We start from the raw sequence: 22,046 nt of genomic DNA on the forward strand, positions 1-22,046 counted from the left end.
AAAGACTACAAGGGTAAACATATTTATTTATTCAGTCATTCATCTTCCGAGCCGCTTGATCCTCACTAGGGTCGCGGGGGAGCTGGAGCCTATCCCAGCTGTCTTCGGGCAGTAGGCGGGGGACACCCTGAATCGGTTGCCTAAATATTCAATTATAAAACCTTATACAGAAATTAACATTAATCAGCAATCCCTTCTGAGAGAGACAAAGAGACTTGTGTTCCTCTCACTTTACGCTCTGACAGTGTAGCCGCCGTTAGCCTCCAGCTAGCTCCTGGCCCGCTATTCTCTCTCACTCTGTCTCTCTCCCTCTACATCTCCACCGTGCACGGAGTAGTAATGTGTCGTTCGCGAACGAGTCGGCTCTTTGAAGTGAACGATGGGAGCCGGCTCCCACCTCATTGGGAGCCGGAAGGGGAGGGTTAGACAGACAGACAGACACACACACACACACACACACACACACACACACGCTGCAGTTTAGAGAAGGGGGAGGGGTTAAAGAAGAGACACACACAGCAGCACACTGAGCAGCACCGAACAAGACAGACGAGGAGACGAGAGCTAGTTAGTGGAAAAAAACAACACGGTGGAAAGTGGAAAGGTGAGAAAATGGATAGGAAACGCAGTGAAATATGGACTCATTTCAATTTAATTGATAGTTCAAAGGCAGCGTGTAGACTGTGCAAGGTTAAAATATCCCAAAGATCAGGCTCCACAAATAACCAGCACAGGCACATTAGAAATGTCCACCCATCAGTACAATTTGAAGAGAAAAGACAAGCAAGGGAACCAGCTATTAATGAAGGTGCTAGTGTGTCTGCAACTGTTGCTGCTGCTGCAATGTCACAACTGCCTAGATGTACAACCCAGAGCTCTATGAGCCACTTTATACAAAAAGCTATAAAACCAGCAAAACAGAACACAATTGACGAGGAACTGGGTAAAATGATTGCAAGGGATTTTCATCCATTTTGTGTTGGCTGTGTGTTGTCGTAACATCTGTCCCCTCAGAGAGAATCTTCTCCAAAACAGGGCAAATATTAACAGAGAGGAGAAACAGGATCAACCCCTCAAAGCTGCACTTGGTTTTTCTTCATGTCAATCTTCGCTAAAGACAAGCTAAAACCTTTACCTGAATGCTGCTTTTTTTCTTCTTGTTTTACAAATTTTAATTTATTACTTGTTGTGTGGTATTCAAAGCTTACTTATGTTGTTTTACTGTAAATAGTTAAAAGCTTATAAATATACACATTCAGAGATTGGAACTTTTTGACGACCATGTTTTGAGATGGGTCTTTGTACTTTGTTTTTATTTTTGTAGCACTCCATGTTGAGTATGTTCAGAAGAATATAAATAAAGCCATATAAATAATAAATATTTGATATAATGTCTATTTTTTGCATTAGTACTTCATTTTGCACCTAATATTACGTTATTTTTAGTATTAAATTAATTTAAGCAACAAAAAAAAAATGAGGAGCCATTTGGGAGCCGAAAGAGACGGCTCTTTTAAGGGAGCCGATCCAAAAGAGCCGGCTCTCTAAAAGGAGCCGGAATTCCCATCACTAGCACGTAGCAAACACAACAGAAAAGAGTACGTCAGAGAGAGGCAGACGAACAATCAGTCAGCAGCGTGAAGAGACACAAGAAAGGTGCTGGGTGGGGCTGTAAAGATGCGCAGCCAATTAGCTCACGGGATAAATTCACTTGTGCTGTAATTGGTCAACATCGCGCTGGGAACCAATCAAAAGTACAGTCATGTACAAAATCTCAGAGTCATTCGGCATTTATGTCTGAATACTGTACAGTCCTTTGGAGGAAAAAACGAATGGGATCACAGTATTTTATTCTTGTTTTTTTCCAAAACATTGAAATATGACTGAGGCAATTATGCTATCTGGCACACGAAATATGGAATTCAATTATATACAAAAAAATAAATGATTGCCATGAGAACATTAAAAATGTCAAATTATATGAAGTCCTGAAATAAAATCAATTGATTGAATTGAATTATTAAATATAATTTTCCATGTAATTCTGCAATTATTTTATATTTTAAGCAAATTATTTTCAGTTTTTTTGTACCCGAGTCTGAGACCAAGTCACTTGATTTTGAATATCTGCAGAACGCAAGTCCCAATCCAATACCTCTGCAATGCAGAGAACAAGAAAAAGGAAGACGGGACCCTTTAAAAAAATAAAGGTCTCCAATGATATCTTTGTACATTGCTGCAAATCAGCCAGCACTTTAAATCAAGTAAAGAACTAAAGTATTTTATTCGTGACTTTAGAAATTAATATTTAAAAATCTTATCTTTTTCAGCCGATACCAATCAGCTGAAAATCATGTGATCATGGACAACCCTAAAAAAAAGGAATGTATTTGACAACAGACACAAAATTGTGAATTGCTTTTATTCAAATATGTATTAAACAATCTATAAACCTAATAAATACCTACAACAGTAGAGCAAATTAGTTTACTTTTGAAAAGCCTATTCTAAGGCACAATATAATGTTTTAAATAATTTGAGTGAAAAAGAAGAAAGTGATTCAGTCTCGAGAAGAAAATTAGCTTTTCAACAGAAATACAGCAATGTTGATACTATTTGAAGGCTAATATTAATTTCACTCTTCAGTAGCTCAAATAAGTTCGGAATGCACGAGTTACAGTAGTTTTGGTCAACTGGAAATAACATTGTGCGTGATAACCTGTTATACTTCCTTGAAAGTATGTACACGTGCAAGGCAACATTTAAATGTCGTGATAAGGCAAGTCTGTATTATCTTTTGTCTGGCTTAGCACTGAGAAACTTGAGCACCACGAATTGATATCCGTGACACCCTGAAGGCTCTCGACACCAGCTTTTTGCCGAAAGAGTTCCAACATTCACAGTGTTGGGCTTTGGTCACATGACATCAAGCATTTGCTCCAGGTGATTGTTCATTCGTCCCAGCAGATGTGGAATTGCTTTTCAAAGGGATGCTCTCCTCTACACTTCCAGAGTCACCTAGGAAAAAAAGGAGCTGTGAAAAAGTACCCAATATGAATCCCCTTAATTTTTTTCCATGCTGTGGGTAACTTATTTTGACCATAAACAATTGGGATCGAGGCTCTTATTGGTAAATTAGCCAGTGATGGCTTCATGTAAGCTGCATTCATTTGCAGTTTGGACACAGAGGCTGAATCGGTGGAAATGTAATTTATAGCGGTGGTATGTATTTAATTCGTTCTGTGCTAGCATAAAGCTAGTTAACTTTATGGCAAAGTTACGTGGTTGTTTCAAGTACAATGTAATTCTTTTATGTTTAGTTTGACAGTAAACTTCAACTAACCGTGGGTTGAAATACTGTAACTTGTAGCCTTTTTTTTTTTTAGAATTGTTCATTCTCTTTTAAACTGCTTAATGTGAAGAGAGTTGCCACAATACAGTGCAAGACAAAAAAAAAGTAGTTTTAAATGAATTGCCTTTCTTTAAAGGATTTCATTTTAAATGCTTTTATTGTGTTGTACGGCTCTCATCTTATGTTAATTTTTTGCAACTGGTCCCATAACCTGCTTCCCATATTTTTTTATAAAAATTGTTCAAGAGGAAGTCAAGTGAAACATTTTCTTTACAATATGTCCTATGCCGCCACACGAGTCTGAACACAGGATTTTGTTTAAAATTGTGTTTGTGGAATACAGTCCACAATTATGGAGCATAATTAACCTGTTTTGAGATCCATCTCATGGGGCGGCCATTTTGCCACTTGCTGTCGACTTAAAATGACAACACAGTTTCCAGGGTGATTCTAGGATTAGTGGTTTAGGGATGGAACACAGAGGTCAATGGGTGCTACAAAGACCGGGGAGAAGGGAGCTGAATGTGGGGGCTGGGGTAATGGGAAGTAGTGGGTGCTATGCATCAACCGGCGAGGGATTGGGAGCATTTCTCCCCAAATGTGCGCAAGAAATCAGCATGTAAACCAAATGTGATCAAAGTTATTTAAAAGAGCGATAGCACAGGAGAAAATGGTTGTCATCATAAAATATATACAACTTATTTTGATAGCACAGCTCTTCGACATGTATGTTTCTGGAGTAAACCAGTCCCTTATAATGAGTAAAAATTGTTGTGACACTTTTTCGTGAAAGGCAGTCTCCTCCCCATTCAGTTGTGCTCATAAATTTACATATTGGGTATTGACTGGACATATGCTGGTTAAAGCAGGGTACACTACACGCAAACCTCCCACCCCCCACAACAAGGCACCACACACAGCTCTCCGCACAATGCACACATCAACATAGCTCGCCCCTCAAAAGCAGAGGTGGAAAGGGTAAGATGAATAAACCATTTTTAAAGCAAAAGAGTATGCTGTATTTTTTTATGTTAAAGTACCGGTATTACAGTACGTTCTAACTATGTATTGTATGGCGTTTACAATTATAGGGCTCGTGCAAAAAAAAAACAACAAAAAAACCCCAACTAAAATTTTGGAGGTGCTTGGAGGACTCTTTCAGGTGGCTCCAGCACTAGCAAAATGGCCTATGCATGACTAAAGTCAGAAAACAGGTGAATCATAATTGGTTGTTAGCTGAGCCCCGCTGCACTGCAAAATGGCCACCCCCTAAGATGGCTAAAAGCAAGTGGATTTTGCCATCGATAAACGTGTATTAATTAGATTACGGCGTTTATAGAAAGTATAAGAACATTTGGACTTGATTTTCCCCTTTAGCCGTTTTCTTGTTGAAGACAAATGGGATTTTTGACCTGGAAGCTTGAAACAAATTGCACATCTACAAGCAGTTCGGTTGTCTGAATGTGAAACAAATCATCTGACAACTGGTGTGAAAAAAAATGCTTCCTACATTTCCTTGAACTCAGGATCCTCGCCGGATAAAAAGAACATGTTGTCTTAACTGGGTGTTGCCATGCTTTTCACCCATGGTGTTTAAGATGGAATAAATTTAGAAGTGAAACTGTCATAGTGATCGAATGGATAAAGGTTGCGAAACAGATGGTGTGGGAGAGTTCATGCCAGTCAGTCCCGTACATTGACATGTTGTTGCTAACCTCTCCGCTTGCTGGTAGGAGAACTGCGGGCTGCTTCTCTGGCTCCTCCTCTATTAGACCTGAACAAACACTGGAAGGGCCACAAAAGCGGGTTCTCGCGATGCTCGGTAATATCTGCAAGGCAATAATGAGCATTTAAAAAGTTGGCAACTTATCCTAAATGTTTTTTCCCCCCCATGAAAGCTTCTTTTGTTCTTGGACTTTTTTTCAGGAAGAAGTGGTGGTCTTGTGAATGTCATGCTTTGACCTACATTCATTTGTCTGCCCGGTGTTCTGAATCATTAGTGAGTTTATGGCTGATGGCCCTTTACTTTAATCACCTACAACACATTACTAAAGTTGTTATCATAAGGAAAAATGTGTTCTCTCTTGTTGTAATGGGCAGTTAAAGCTGCATGCTGTCCTTCATTCAGGTTAAAGACCTGAAAGTTTAAAACAAACATGTTGGGTTAAATACAGATAGTAGAAATATTTGTACATGTTCCCATTTCACAATCTGGCTTTTGTCGCTACGCAAATGGCAGAAGATAGGCAAAAGCAGACAGCCGCAGAGTATAATATTACAATAATAACAATAATAATAATGTGGAAAAATATTAATGTTTCATGATCAAAGGTGCATCCTGCTGGGAAACAATTTTGTTGTGCACTTTTCACAACAGTGTACACTGTATCACTATGGGCAAATGTATCACTCCTTGATCGTCACTTATGCACCACTTTAAAGGGGAAGTCAACCTAAAAATTGTGTGTACAAGAATGTTTTTTTGCACCCCCACTAGTTTAAATATGGCATTGTGATTAATATTGAGTTTGTTGATTATGAGTTAAGCATCAAAATCCACCTGTTTTTGTTCATCTCATATGGCAGCCATTTTGCCACTTGTTGTCTACTGAAAATGACCAATCATGGCTCAGCTTCAGAAAACACACAGAAATGGTCGTTAGTCAGTCGCAGGGCACATATTGAGATGGACAACCATCCGCACTCAAAATCCATACCAACACTGAGTGAGAACTGAGCTGCCTACATTTAAGTCAGGCCAATGTAACATTAATGAGGATGCACTGCAAGTCATTTTAAGCCCTTTGAATCACAACGTGAATACTTGGCGCAACTTTAGGGATAACTGTGGCCATGGTTTCTCACAATCTCATTTCGGAAGTATGCAGTCCACCACTTCATTTGATGTGATCCATTATAGCATAGCCATAGACACTTGAGCCCCAAATCAAGAACGTCATGCTTCTTACTTAATTGATTTGTTCTTTTCATTTGGGAAGAAATGTTTTCTAAAATTGCGTTTTTCTTCACTGTAACGGTGTTCAAACATTATTTTAATCACATCTTACAATCACATAAACTGAACAATAGTTCTACTACTAAACTACTGCATTTGCTTGGGCCTAATTACCAGAATTTCAAAAGGAAAATTTAGCTTGTTGTAAAAAATATCCATAACAACAACCAAATGCATGATGATGAGCGATAATGCATTTATTTCAGTTTAAGACTTATAGCTCGACAAAAATGATTTTGACTCCCGTTTCCAGCTTTGTAAGGGCTGGACAAAACTGAGTTTCACGCCTGCTGTGATGATAGCTTTTCATTAGTTCACACCTGTAGTTTGGGAACAAGCTATCACTCTGCAGACGTTCTTCTTGATGTCGAGCACGCTGCCTGGCGTGCCGGGGACGAACGAGGCCACCCAGACGGTGTCAGCTGGATGTTGCGGGAACACCTTGCGGATGAGCATCTCCAGGCGTTGGACGCATCGGCGGCTCTCGTCGCTCTCACCCGCGGTGATGCGCACTAAGCCAATCAAGGCCGGCAAGGTGCCGCCGGCTCGATTGGTGCGCGCCTTGACGTCCTTGAGGACCTCCTTCAAACACAGCTCGCTGCTGACGAAAGTCTGCCTGAAAAGGAACACGATGGCGGGGCAGTCGATGGTCCTCCGGCGGCTGGAGCTGCTCGACTGCCTGATAACTGTTCTTTGAGTGCAACCCGGGCGGGCTCCCGAATCCAAATCGACGGGCGTCCCCTTGGAAGGCTTGTCGCCGTTGCCCTTTGGGCAGACTTGGCGTTGATCGCCCCCAGCGAGGGTAGAGAGAAGCCGTCGGTCGCCGAACAAATCGTCGATGAACTCCTGCACCACATCGGCGTCGCATTCGCCCGCTTTATTCCTTTCTGCCGCATCACTCACCAAATAGATCTTCTCTTTGCCTCCAATTGAGGCGAGCGTCTTCTCAAAGTCGCTCTCCACGGACATGGCTGCCTGCGTGTGGCAACTGGTAAAACCAGACTAGAAGAGCCAGGCTGAGCGCCACCGCCGTGCCATGCAGCCACGAAAGGTTTGCACGGTTGTCAGCTGCATGCCCGGTAGGCGCGGTTATGGAGCGGAACCCAAAGCTCAACGTCTATTTCTATTGGCTAATTTTATTGGTGGGCGTCAGCAACTCGAAGCTTTGGAAATTAGTCATAGACATATGTGCACAAACTACATACTAAGTGCTACACTTTCCGGTGATTGTATCGCCATGCTGAATGTGGCAAAGTGGAGCGTGCGGAAAATATCAATGTCGCTAGAGATGTACATATATGACGTATATGTCAGACATATAGGATTAAGACAAAATCCACCCATCCATTTTCTAATCCTTTTATATTTACAAGAATCGCGGGCCTGCTGAACCTTATCCTAGCTGTGTCGGGTAGTAGGTGGGCTACACCCTGAACTGGTTGCCAGCCAACCGCAGGGCACACATAGAGGAACAACCATTCTAGCTCACAATAATCTCGGGATTTTTAGTATTTACATTGATTAATCATAATCCTTGACTTTAAATGACTCAATACAAAAACTATTTGTTTCAATCAATTAATTTTAAATATTGCAAACAGGATATCGTATTTGGATATATATATTCAGCTATTGCTCTTAGTTATTACGGTCACAGAATAAATAACTAATATTAATATTTCAATATTTATGTTAAGATATGTGCTCTTACCTCTTAAACAGTGTGTTGATATTTTATTGTATTTATATTAATGTACTTCTTCCACACTGTCAGAGAGGCAGGTTGTGTCATGTGTGTGTGATGTTCATGGACACAAAAAAGCAGGCAGGCAGGAGAACCAGGAAGTACTGAAGAAAATGTATTACCATAAAACACTTGCAGGGGTATACTTGAAAAACAAAATCCAAAACATAGAGTCCTAAAAAACCCCAATAAACCAAAGTAACAAACAAACAAATCACATGACAGTTGAACAAATACAAGCAAACTGGCGTGACAACAAGGAACACCTAGACAAGACACAAAGGGCTGAGGGAGCTGATTGGTTGACACAAGGGACCGGGAAGACAAGAACAGGTGGAAACAAACCAAACTAGAAAGACAAAAGCACACAAGGAAGCAAAACCAAAAGGTAATCTAAACAAAAACAGAATCATGACAGGTGTGTGTAGTTATTTGTCAGTCTTATACAGTGGATTGCAAAAGTATTGAACTTTTTGAGCTTTTGCACAATTCAGGCTTCAAACATAAATATATAAAATTGGATATTTTGTGAAGAATCAACACGAACTGAGACATTATTATGAAGTGGAACAAAGACTTTTCCGCCCAGCTATTGCGGATCATCATCTTTTTGAAGGTGGTTCTGTTGCGCGGGTACCATCAGGTGCTGGTACACCCTCATGGTGTGCCCAAGACAGTCGTCATCACAGCTTTGGCCTTTTTGAATGTGGCAATTGAGGAGTTAAAACTCTAGATCAGTGGTTGTTAACCTTATTAGATGTACAAAATCCAACTAGTTCATATGCACATTCACCAAATCCTTCATTAGTGAAAAATAAAAATATGACTTTTCAACAAATTCAAGAGATTAAAAAAAACACATTTATGAACGACAGAAAACACCTACATACAATTTCAAGACACAAGTATACGTTTTTTCAATTGTGCACAAAATGAACCAACCAGTCAGTGATGGCTAAGCGGGTGTGTCATAATTAATTGACATGTTGAGTCGTGTGTGACTTAACCTCCAAAGCAGAGGCTCCGTCAAACCCCTGAGACCGATTCACCGAACCCATAGGGTTCGATCGACCCCAGGTCAAGAACAACTGCTCTACATGCCTTTTAGCCTCAAGGAGACAGCAAACACGGGCACCCGACCTTAGCTGTATCAGTCCCAGCCCTGGTTCTGGACCCACACCGAGTCGCTGAGTGGTGCAGCCCAGCTACCATGGTCGGCCACATCCAATATGGCAGATGAGCTGACACGGCACAACAATGGCCTCACTTACTCAATCTTCTATCTATATAAATTTATTACACGCCACAAAATCAGATCTCAATGGGACTAACATGGAATCAAGGTTGAATGATAAGAAAAAGAAAGTCATGTTGTCAGTAACTGAGACAAATTATGTGAATGTGTGCACACCACAATTCAAATCACATGTGGCAGTGTCATAAAACATGGTATAAAGTTTGGATGATGAAATCTCACAGGGCAGAGGTCACTCTTTTGACTTTGATTATTCGCATGGAGAAAAGTCCTGCCTGTCCTCCTATGTTGCCTTTGCAGTGAAAAGATGAGACAAAATCATGACCAAGGCAACACTTCAAATCAAGAGGCTTACTTTGAAGCATTAGGGCGGGGAAACGCTAAAGCTGCCCTTGACTTTCCATTTTAATGAAAAAAAAAAAACGTTTCCAAGAGCCTAATCCCTTAATCCACAAATGCCTTTTCCTTCATTGAAAAGGTGCTATCAGCCTGAAATACTATTTATTGTACACTTCACACAAAGCTTCACTAGTAGTGATGAATAAATAATAGGCTGCAGGTCTGACCAAAACAAATAACTAAACAAATATAAACCTTTGGACCTGTGTTGATTAGTTGAGTGGCCTGTGTTTGTTTCCAAAGTCTCTGTTGTGTTTGTGGCAGCTGTTCATCTACTTACCTCCTTGTTTACGTGAACCGACATCTGAGGGTCAAGAATGCCACTTGAACCAGTCACAGTGACATGTCGTCCAAGACGAACCGGAGTGGCGGGGGGTTGGAATAAAACCTAAAACAAACCAAAAAGACAGCATACTATAAATAGCAGCATGATAAAACAGGCTTATTTTCTACAAACCTTAAAATAGTGTCACCACAATTCACGATCATAAAACCATTGTTGACTGTACGGGCAACGTTTACAGCATTGACCAAAGTGTAAAAAAAAAAAATAAATAAATCAAATACAGCTCACTTGACTCAGTGTTGATTTAGCTGTATTGTATTGAGCAGCTTGGAGAGAGACGCTAGCATTCATCACAAGATCAGTTTCTGGGACTATCATCATCACGCTTCTCCCACTCGTCACTTCTCTTCTTTGCTAGCTGTTAAGTCTGCAGTGATGGACTGACAAAAAGACAAAGAATATGGCACTTAAGCAGTTAATACTCGAGATGCTCACGGATTTGAAATCACACCAGCTTTGCTCAGGTCTCCTGTGATTTTATGCAAAATGGCAGTTTATTCCCGAATGTTACGTGAGCGCATTGGTGACAAACTTGAGGCTCGGGGGCCAGATTTGGCCCACCACATCATTTTATGTGTACTGCAAAAGCGAATCAAACACATTAATTTCTATGATGATTGCTAAAATCTGTACCAAAATTTCAACTTCTTATATTGTAATAAACAAGCGAGATATTGTAACCATTTTCTTGTTACCAAACCCCTCAATACAGTAGTTGACTTCTTTATATGGTTTCACAGTCATAACGGCTGTACAAGGGAAAACTAAATGAGGCCATCATCCCACTGTATCAAAAGTATGATAAAATCCATTATATAACTTTCACTTTAAAATTTCACTCAAGAAGAATGTTGAATAAAATAATTGTCTGAGCATTTATCTGTGAACGGCATAGTGGAGACTGCTTAGCACGTGCAGAGGTGCAGGGTTCGATTCCAGCTCTGGCCTTCCTGTGTGGAGTTTGATTGTTCTCCCGTGCCTGAATGGGTTTTCTCCGGGTACTCCGGCTTCCTACCACATAACAAAATCATGCATGGCAGGCGAATGGCACACTCGAAATTGTTAAAAAATAAAGTTAAATGTCATACATTAAACATCAGGGGTTGTTTTGCTGAAAGTAATTCTGATGCAACACAGAAATACAGTTACTGTTATTGTAATTCAAAGGCAGTCATCTTGTACTCCAAAGAATTTCAAATACTATATATTTTTGATTGGGGAGTGTCGGGGTGTGAATCAATTCCAATTTTTGGATAATGTTTATTGGTGCTTCCTCAGTACTGTATTTCAAAATAAATGTTGGCATTTAGATCAATTTTAAATTAAAATTTAGATAAATAAATAAACACGATTTCATGCATTTATAATGGCCATCAGTTGCGCGGATCTATTTATTTATGGCCCGATCCTCTCCGTATCCCTCAGAGAAACTACATAGGCAAGACTGTGAAGCAAAGATATTATAAGGTAGTAATTTTAATCCTTGTTATGTATTTGTCAATGACACACACACACACACACACACACACACACACACACACACACACACACACACACACACACACACACACACACACACACACACACACACACACACACAATTTAATAATTACCACCTGTTGTCAAAGAATGTTGTAGGTGTCGTTTCTCCTCCAGTGACATGACTTCCCCGAAACCTTAGAGGAGGTATTTGGTGAAAAGTAGACACTCAAAGCAAAACAAAAGCCTCGCCCAACGAAGACATGCATATCATGTCCATCTGTTGCAAAAAGTTGTGAAAAAAATGGGAACCAAAACATAAATGGAGTTTAAAATATAAAGGACCACTCGTAAACAATTTAATATTTTCAACCGAAGAAAAGTATAAACACTGACATGAGAGTGAATATTTGGCAAGGTGATGGTGATACCTGTGGGTTAATTTAACCTTGAATGACAGAGGACTCCTATTTCTTCCATGTCATGTGTGTGTGTTTATATATACTGTATATACCGTATATAAACAACAAAAAGCGCACCACTGGTCAAATATCAGTATCTCTTACAGTTTCACAATTAAATTCTGTTGTTCCATTCCACTTCCTACTCCTGCAAGTAGTTGTCTCAAACAGGGCTTGGCAAAGTAAGGCCCAGAGGTCACATGCTCCATTCTTTAATATGACTCCCAAAAAATGGATTAACAATGGCCCTGTAAAAGTTCATACATGCATTTTCACCCCGTCCCCCATTTACTCAGAACCTGTTTGACTATTTTAAATTCAAATGTGACCTTTGAGCATGAATGTTTGCCTACCCTTGATCTAAAATATGTGGTAAAAGTAGTTGAACCTAATAAGGGTTAATAACTAGATATACAGTAGTTGTCAGAGCTGCATTTTCTCTGATTTACCAACAGTCAGTCCAAAGTAAGCACGCAAAGACAGCAATACTTCAATGAAAATCCCAAGTGACCACATTGGAAATAATAGGTTTTAAATGACAGCTGTACAAAGCTTTGGCCAGAGGGAATGGCTGACCATTGGCAAGAAAGAACTGTATGTGAACACTTCAATAATGCGTCAAAATACATAAAAATGTTCCACAAGCAGTGTGATCACTTTATCTTAAAACAGTATATGTGAGTAAATACAATTGCCCTGGGGAAGGATGTCCAGTTTGTGCCATATTATAAATAGCATATAATGTCATGTAGTATCAGTATCCATCCATTAACCATATACGGATTGAAGTTATGTTTGGTTTACCGTAAAACTTCCTCTCGATGGCGCTCATAATTCGGGAAAAAAAAACCAAATCTGTACTTGACGTTCCTTTGAAATTCGCTAGATGGCAGTACGACCCTAGTAATAGCTTGTGAGAGTAGCCGAATCTCTCTCTCTCTCTCTCTCACACACACGCACGCACACACACACACGCACACACACACACACACACACACACACACACACACACACACACACACACACACACACCACGTATCAATTCATCCCTCCATCCTCCCGTCTTATCTATAGGACTGTTTTTTAATACTGATTATTTGCCTTTCAATCATGTTGGTTCATTCCAGTTTAAATTCTGGATCATGATCATGAAATACGGTGGGGTGACAACTGATCCACTGGATGAAATGACTTGTACTGGTCACCATCAGTCACAGGGCCCGAATAGACAATTAGCATTCACAATAACATTTGTACAATGTACAATTTAGAACAGGAGTCAATTTACCTTTCATATATGTAATTATTAATGAATCATGATATTCTTCAATGTGAATTGAAGAATAACAATGCTGAGCTATTTTAAAACAGGTGGGCAACTTGTCGGTGACCCCTAATTTAGTTTGAAGTGAAGTTAACGTGCATATTTTTGGAATGTGGGAGAAAGAAAACCCACACAAGCATGGAGAGCACATGCAAACTCCACACAGGAAGGCCTGAGCCAAGATTAAAATACAGAACTCTTGCAGTGTGAGACGTGCTTTTTTTTTTTCATTTTTTCATTTAAAGTGTTCGGAGCAATGTTATCAGTCACAACTTCAGTGGCAGTTACCATCATAATTTTAGAAATGGAAACCTTTTGACTATTTATGAGTTCAACCATGATGGATGTGTTCAACACTATAAGTGACATTGACAAGAACCCTATCATCAAATATAAGACGGGCTGTAAATGTTCCATGTGTCTCACTTCTTAAGATTCAGGGGTGCCCTTCTGTGTCCAAACGGGATATTTTCAGGAGTCTCTGTAGAACGAAAAAATCGTCCAATTAGGTTGGATAGATAGTTGTGACAGAGACTGACTAAGTAAGTGCATGGAAATTGAACATGTAACATGTTTTTAAACAAACAAATAAAGTTGGTAAGCATGTATTCTTGTAAGGTGAGAAAAATTAACTCAAACTCAAAAAAAAAGAAAAAGCAAAGGTCGAGAGTGTCCTACGTGAACCAAAAATAAACAAACCACATTATAAGCATCTTTTCCAGGACAGTGAATGTGGACAGAGGGCACTTGTCCACGAAAAAGACACCGGGGCTCAGTGAGAATAAGAGTGGCGAGGGGGTGTGGCTTGTCACAGATGGCAAAACCTTGAACACGTCACACGAAACCCGCATTCCGTGCCTGGTCAGAGGCCACAGAGTTGACAAGCTGCACAGGCCTGAAAGGAAGATGAGATGTTGTCATTCAAGTCAATAACTACTCATCAAAAATTGAGTTTTGTGCGTGCGTTAGAAATGTATTTATTTAAAATCCCTACCATTATTACTGGCAGCACAGTGTTTCGATTAGAAAATGGATGGATGGATGAAAAAAGATATACTGTACTCATGTTACTCTTTTTTAAATTATTTTTTATTGGCACAGGGAACCAATTGGTCAATGCTGCAAACTGACATTATTTATTCTTGTTTATGAAGCTGGTCGAATACAATAAAATTTTGTTTTGTCACATTGAGGATGGACCACATTTTAATGTGTAATGAAGAAAACACACAATGTGTCCTTTCTTTGAGTGCAGCAGGGATCTCAGATATTTTGAACTGATTACTATTATTCTTTTTATATTTCAATTTTTTTAATTAACATGTTGAAAAGGCAAGGAGCTGCAAAGTCCTTGAATACACTCATTAACTTTTTTCACTTCCCATTGCCATGTGTTGTGATAGACAGCTGCCGGTACAATGCACAATATCATACAAATATTCGAGCACACGCTGCAATTGTACAGTATACTGTGACATTGAATGAGCTGTGAATTCTCAGAGGGCCACATATTGTTTCCAGAGTCAACCTTTTTTTTCCATCTGGCCATCAGGGTCAATTATTGAGGCGGCTTTCTGTGATGCAAATCTGGGCACATTTGAAATGTGGACCTTGGTTGCATTAATTGCATCCTGTGTTCTGATGTGCAGGTGCAAGAATAACAACCTTCAGCTCAGAAGCCCATTCGTCAGAAGTAGCCAAAGGTTGTGCCCACAAAAAATATATAACAAGTGCATGTGGTAAGGCAGGACTGAAGACTTGCTGATTACAGTGGAACCTCCAAAAGAGAAATCATTGAAGCCCAACAAAACAATTTCTGGGAATAAGACGCCAATTTGGTGAGCATTTTAAGGATTAATTCAGATTTTGATTTGTTCTCACTGCACAAAGTGACAGCAAAAAGTACAATTGTGATGATAATCAAATAACCAGAATATGGCTGTTCAATACGATGTAATTCATCGATCCATACACTGTTCTACTTGTTGCAGGGAGCTGGAGCCTTTGGTAGCTGACTTTTGATGAGAGGCGGACTGCACCTCGAACTGGTCACCAGCCAATTATAGGGCAGACAGAGAGACAGTCAACTATTTCCGCTCACATTCATGAGTTAATAATTACCGGTACACAAACTACTGGTAATTTTCCCCGATCAGATCGGCAAACATATGCAACAAGACATACAAGCAACCCTTTTGTGACAGTCTTGCTGTGAAAACACCTTCCTGTTTCCTTTCCATGACTTGTTTATCAGGCGGTTTTGTAGGCCAAGGAAGCTGGAGCCTATCCCAACGGACTGTGGACAAAACACAGGGTACACCCTAGACTGGTTGCCAACCAATAGCAGGGCACATATCGACATTCACACTAATGGACAAGTTAGACTTAATGAACATAAAATGCATATTTTTGGAATGGAGGAGGAAGCCCGAGCAAATGCTAAAAACAACAACAACAAAAAACGTCAAAGGCCAGAATCAAGATTTCAACCCAGAACCTCAGAACTGTAAAGCAGGCATGCTAACCACTACCGCAAGACTGTCCTAATTTGACCTTATTATTTTCAAGCTGTATAGAAAATGGATGGACACTCAAATTTGCACACTGATGATGACCAACATCTTCGGCGGCTCCACTGCTGGTTTCACATGTGAAAAAAGAAAGTCTTAGTATCGGCGCTAATTTTCCTAACACTCCCTCTAATTTGGGGTTCCTGAGTAGATGACAAATTGGCCCCCACGGAACCGCTGACAAAATATCCACCCTGAAGCCTAATCAAGTTATCAATATCAACAAATGTCCCATCAGGGGCATGAAGCGGTGACACTCCTAAAAAGAAACCCCAGAGGGGACAACACATTTCTAGCAGCGGGACACTCAGAAGGACGTCCAGGGAGGCTTGAAAGGAAGTGGCCCCCAGCGGGGGATCCCTCTCATGGTGAGTCCAAACTCCTGGCCTCCGGCGCTGGACATGGCCAGGAGGTTAGCATGGGGAATGTACATGAGTAAGCAATACACGCACACGCACACACACAATGGGCCTTGCCAGCACAATACGCATCTTGCAGGGGGGACAGAGTTGACTGAAGGCCCACTATAGTGGTGTGAGGGGACATGGGTCAGGGTTTAAGAGGCCCACGTACTGTTAATGTGAGGTCAAAGTCGTACATCACTGCTGACAGCACCCATCTCTAATGGCTGTCCTCTGTCCTGAACACCACATTGAATGGCATTGGTCACCCTTGCGTGCTCAGGAATGTTCAAAGTGAAAAAGTCCACTCAAAAACGAGAACGAATGCAATGATGTAACCCAGGCATGTCTAAAGTCCGGCCCGCGGGCCAAATCCGGCCCGCGGTCGAATTTCATCCGGCCCTCGGCCCCTGTCATAAAATCAGTGCCGTCTGGCCCGCAGGTTGGGTGCAATGGAACACGTGTTGCATTGACTGAGGTCTCGTAGACTGGTGAGTGATGTTTCATAGAGTACTGCTTCCCTCTAGTGGCTAAATGAGTAATAGCATTCACTAAATGAGTAATAGCATTTAGACACTAGAGGGCATCACTCACGAGTTAACAAGACATCACTCCGTGTTTATATTGACTGATATGTCATATTTCAAATGATCCTTGCAGTTGTGGATATGTGTATTGCTTGTTCATTTCCCTGTTGTTCGAGTCAAAGGTTTTGTGACTATTGAAAAGTCATGGTGATACATTTTATGTTTCAAATCAATCAATTTGCACTCACGGGAGACTTCTGTTTAAGAAAAAGTCAAGTGAATAAGTAGTTGCATGTGATATACCTGTTTCAAATGAACAAAAATAAATTCTTAAGATTGTTGAAATTAAAATAAAAATGGAAATTTGAAACAGACTGGCTTACTAAAATTTGTTGAACAATATTGTTGTTCAATGTAAAGAATGTCAGCCAAGGTCGGCCCCCCGACATTTTACCACATAAAATCTGGCCCCCTTGGCAAAAAGTTTGGACACCCCTGATGTAACCTGTGTCAAAGGTGTAACGTGATCCCTTAGCTCTGCACGGCTGGATAGTGGATATAAACATACTGTATAAACAGCACATAGGAAATGAAGAGCGACACATTTTAAAGAATGGTAAAACCTTATAATGTAATCGCATATGTATACAATTTTCTTTATCTGTCAACTCATGTAAATGTTATGTTCATATATATACTGTATATTTTTTACCAGTCTTAGCATAGCCTAAATTATACATAAACCTCCACGGGGGGGAAAAAAAATCCTAATAACGATGAAGATACACCAGCCTGCTCTTGTCTGTGACATTTTAAAAAATCTGGTCTAACTTTGCAGGATTTACACTGAACAGGTATTTACAAAAAGAGAGCTACAGAAGTTTTGCTATTAATAATTAAATGTTGAACTTCTTTTTATGCTTGCGTGACAATTAAGAATGTTGAAAAATGGGATGCATGAAGCCCATGAATGACATAATCATCTTCCATTGAGGGAATCATTGGAAGATTAATTCTGAGGCCTCGATATTCGTGCCCAGCGAATCTGTGCATGGTCTTGTTTTATTTGGTTTTTTTCAGGCACATGCAACTTTTCAGTTACAAAAGGGCCATTATATGCTCTTGTGCTGATGATTCATGTCCAATAGAAGCTGTATCTTATCATAACATTGACGGTTGCTACGGCTGGGCTTTCTCACCTAGATGCTTATGCCCCCCCCAATTTGAGGAATGGATTTATAATTAAATCCATCCAATGAGCGAACTAAATTTCCCGAAGCACTGATTGATCAAGCAATGTAATGTGATCATCTGACGCCAGTGATGGACAAGTGGGCGTCATAACTAATTGACATGTTGCTCCGTCGAACCCCTGAGACCGATTCTACGAACCCCCAGGGTTCGATCGAACCCGGGTTAAGACCCACTGATCCAAAGTATAAAACATATTCAGTTTTGATAAACATTGTTTTGTTGACAGAATAATTCCATTAATGTTTTTTTTCCATAAAACTTAGATCAGAATCTACATTTCAGGATTTTTTAAAATAATGAAAAAAATACTGACTTAGAGGGCGTTTCCAATTTTTTGACAGGTACCGCATGTATATATTCTTCTTGGAGGAGTTCTTGTGCTGTGTTTTTATGCTGATGGTGCATGGAGGCATGAGAGTCAGCATTCCCTCCATGCACAAGGGTGTCTAGATAAGCCGATAGGGGTGACGTCTGGCTCAGCATAGAGGCAAATGTTTGACAAGCTCTTTCACCATCTGAGTTACCTAATGTGCGCACACACACACACACACACACACTAGTGATTCATAAACCCACATACAATGAGGGGTTGCCGTCAAGGCTTTTTTTTGTGTTTTGATAAGATTTTAATCCGGCTCAAGTGCTGAGAGTTAGTAAAACACAGGAGCTTGTGACCTGCTCTGCTCGTTAGTCCCTCCATTAAATGTTTTAGCCATTTGTGATAAAAGTGCACTGAATTAGCCTCTCCGCTCTGCTGCCTCTCGATGTTAAGAGTCTGATTAGTAGTGTGCCGCTGTGTTTCTTTGTATGTGCCCACTTCTCTGTGCGGACGAAAAGGAAGAAGACGAGCAGGGCAGGTACAGAGTGAAATGCCAGGAGGTGGGGGTTCAACTTTGACCCTTTTGCAGACAGTGACGTGGGTCTATGCAGCAACACAATACTTTCAGCACGCAGCCCTCGCTGGCTGCCTGCTGCGACCCACAAAGAAGCCCTTTGGTGAGGACTCTGCGGTTAGAAAAGCCCCCTGGAGTGCTGACTGCTATCTGGGAGTCTTTCAATGCTTTGCTCCTCTCCAGCTCACCAAGCGAGGAAGGAAAAACTCAATAAGAGAGAAGCTACAAGGGGAACAATGCTCTATAGAGGGCATCTTAACCCACAACAAACAGTGTCAACATGTGTGGGGAGAGCATGGAAAGACAGACACGGGAGTCCGCCAAGGACAGAAAGGACTGTTTCCATTTGGGTCGGCAAACTGAAAGGGCTACAGTGTTGTTTTGTTGCATGCGAAAGGGATTTGGCCTCTTTTCAGTGGTGGCCGGCAAGCATTTTGGGGGTACCAGATAAAGTAAAGCATTGAGAGCAGGACCTTTCTTCCCCCGGCCTGCACTTTTGGAGGGGTGAAGAAGATTATTGTTGTACACACCGAGAAAGAAAGCCTGCATCAAAGTCAGCGAAGAGCGTGGCCCGGATTGAGAGAGCGAAGGCTAGATGTTAGGATAAGGGGTGAACACGGACACATGTGGAGCGTGCGTCTGTGTGTGTGTGTGGCCCAGACACGTGCGGGTGTATTAGATCCTCGGAGAAAAAAAATGTACTTCCATTTTCAACCGCACTCTCTCCAGCGTGTGGGCTCCTCTCATGTGTACATAAAGGATCTGTTCATCTCCCGCTTTTAGTTCCAGAATGCATCCAGTCGTGAAAAGACTTCTTTCACCACTTCCTTTGCAGTAATGCTAGCCAGCGCTCCAATTTACCAGTTTACCACCAATTGGGCTTAAGTGGGAGCGTGCGGGAGTCCAGGTGCTTATCATTGTGGTTTCTGAGAACACAGGGTGGGAACGATGTGTCACGCTCCTGCACGTCTCTATCAACAACATGCACATACATGCAGTTGGATACGGACATTTTTGATAGCCGAACTGGCACAATATGGAGACATTTGCCGTTAATGTAATGCGAGATGGCAGTTTCAACTCCGAAATTTTGCGCCAAGCAGCAAAACACATGAAGAAGTAATACTTGGATACAGAGTTGAACTGAAGTGAAAGGCACGCCGTTAAGTGTATTCGTTTTTGGAGGGTTTCACTGTACAGTGTTTGCCTTGTATATCTGTAAATTATTTTGGGTGGAGGGGGGGGGGGGGTCCTATTCTTTTTTTAGTCACAAAAAAAAAACCCTCTCCTATTTGCTGTATTTGTGTCCGATGTAAAAATATTACTTTGGAACCATCCTGTGGCATTTTGAAATGAAGAACTTCTGTTAAAGTGAGAAGAGGAACGTTATGCTCTTCCTCTTCTATGTTCACATTCTTCATTCGCGGCAAAAGTGTTAGCAAACGCGGTGGGCAGCTGGTGAAACTAAAATACCTTTCATGCTTCATTTGTTCCCAAACATGGATTTACTCCATCATGAGGGTTCCTGGATCCTGTTGATTCCTGCCCGGTCATCAGCTTTTGTGCAGAGGCTTCAGCTTTGGTTCCCTCTGCACCTTCTTCGACGTGTGGCGGATCTCCAACTTCTGAGGGAGCTTCCCTGAGTTTAATGATCGGAAGAGACACATTCTTATGTTACTGCAATAAGGGCCATGTCGGTAATCATCCAGTTATTGACAAACAAAACATTTATCCTGAGGGAGCTCATCCTTTTCAGAGACCTGGATTTCCGCTGTCAAGTGGGGGACTTGAACAGGCACTGGTGAGTGCAGGCCTTTGTTTGAATTGCTGCCCACTGACTGCGGCTATTTTGACTCCCTTCTGCAACACACCTGATTCAAATGAACAGAATCGTTACCAGGCCTCGCGGAGAGTTTTTGGTGGTGACGCATTCATTACTCGGGTCAAAGAAGACATTTCATAGGTGTCGGAGCAGCTTTCCATTCCTACACTCAGCATTTTTTGGGGCTCAGGTGTACTTCGAGTTTGCAGTCGCTTTATTTAGAATTTGGGCTCCACTCCTCGTCGTTATGCTAACGCAATCTGTACAACAGCATAAGGTGCGGGATGAGGGCTACCTTACTTACATAAGACGGCCAAGCCCTGAAATGGTTTGATTTCGGCAAAACAAGAAATTGGCTGCATAAACTATTTAACAATTCTAGGAATTTGGCATATTTTGACAAAAGCAGGTCACAGACATGCAATTAAAACACCTGGGGTCAGATTAAAATTGTCCAGATTCATATTTGATTTTGTTGGGTTCCGAGTCAGACTACTTTGATTGGCAACCAAGTTACTCTTGATTGAACACTGCAACTAGATGGTGGAAACATGGCCAAAGTTAACTTTACATGAACCCTTTCAGGGACAGCAGGAACTACAGTGGACAGTCTATCATGTTAAAGGTTACATGGCGCATGAAAGGGTTAAATCGCCAGAACAAAATAGATATTGGACGTTATATTCTGTGTTTTACCATTTTCCTATTCCAAATGCCATCACACAAGCATTGCACAGTAAGGAAAGAAAGTGAGAAGAACTGAAATATGAAGACCACAAGTTACATATGTCACCTTGGGTTCATTTCTATTCGCACATCTAAACATCTAGATCGTTACAGAATATCTAGTGTTTAATTTATTACACCTTAATGGACCCACAAGTGATCAACTAGCAGCTGCAAAGCTTTACATTACGTCTTTGGGGGTGAATTGAAGACTGTGTGTCGAGTTTAAATTTCTATGCTTGTAATTTAATTTTGTTTTTCTGCAGGTGTTGTATTTATTTATTTACGGTGCTTCAGTTATCGGCACATATCTGATATGTATCAGATTTTTATCCTTATTTGGAACAAGCCTTTGTCTTAAGTGAAATATCTGATTATGTACATTTATCCACTTACATTGCTGTGACGCACAGTAACGTTTTTCTATTTGAGAGAAAAAAAATCAGAGCTGTGTCACTTAAGTCATGCAAAAAGTGT

General features: G+C 40.9%; 2 protein-coding genes and 1 long non-coding RNA gene across 5 annotated transcripts in view; 1 reads left to right on the forward strand and 2 right to left on the reverse strand.

Annotated features, from left to right (window-relative positions):
* LOC127606352 (uncharacterized) overlaps window positions 1–22,046 on the forward strand; it is a 674,358-nt gene that overhangs the window by 83,008 nt on the left and 569,304 nt on the right. The window lies entirely within an intron of this gene.
* On the reverse strand, window positions 2,404–7,658 carry LOC127606354 (uncharacterized). Of its 2 annotated transcripts, none has more exons than XM_052074649.1 (3): window positions 6,689–7,658; window positions 5,048–5,181; window positions 2,404–3,018 (listed from the first exon to the last, which is right to left on the reverse strand). In XM_052074649.1, exons 1-2 carry the CDS (start codon window positions 7,335–7,337, stop codon window positions 5,063–5,065), a joined length of 768 nt encoding a protein of 255 aa, XP_051930609.1. In that variant the 5' UTR covers window positions 7,338–7,658; the 3' UTR covers window positions 2,404–3,018; window positions 5,048–5,062. The 2 variants fall into 2 exon arrangements, with proteins under 2 accessions (XP_051930609.1, XP_051930608.1); XM_052074648.1 differs by having other exon boundaries at window positions 5,068–5,181; window positions 6,689–7,649.
* On the reverse strand, window positions 13,597–20,858 carry LOC127606376 (uncharacterized). The gene is made up of 3 exons (XR_007963775.1): window positions 20,782–20,858; window positions 20,495–20,660; window positions 13,597–14,271 (listed from the first exon to the last, which is right to left on the reverse strand). It is a non-coding gene; the product is annotated as an uncharacterized LOC127606376 (long non-coding RNA).

Source organism: Hippocampus zosterae, chromosome 8 (assembly GCF_025434085.1).
Source record: "Hippocampus zosterae strain Florida chromosome 8, ASM2543408v3, whole genome shotgun sequence".
Classification (NCBI taxonomy): domain Eukaryota; kingdom Metazoa; phylum Chordata; class Actinopteri; order Syngnathiformes; family Syngnathidae; genus Hippocampus; species Hippocampus zosterae.

Bases quoted from the DNA above. Each gene is read 5' to 3' on its own strand.
- LOC127606354 (XM_052074648.1), bottom strand. From the start codon at position 7,337: ATGTCCGTGGAGAGCGACTTTGAGAAGACGCTCGCCTCAATTGGAGGC. The intron at 5,182-6,688 runs GTGTGAACTAAT...ATTGCCTTGCAG, and splicing joins AGCTTGTTCCCAAACTACAG to ATATTACCGAGCATCGCGAG. The intron at 3,019-5,067 runs GTTAGCAACAAC...TTTTTTTCCTAG, and splicing joins TCCTACCAGCAAGCGGAGAG to GTGACTCTGGAAGTGTAGAG.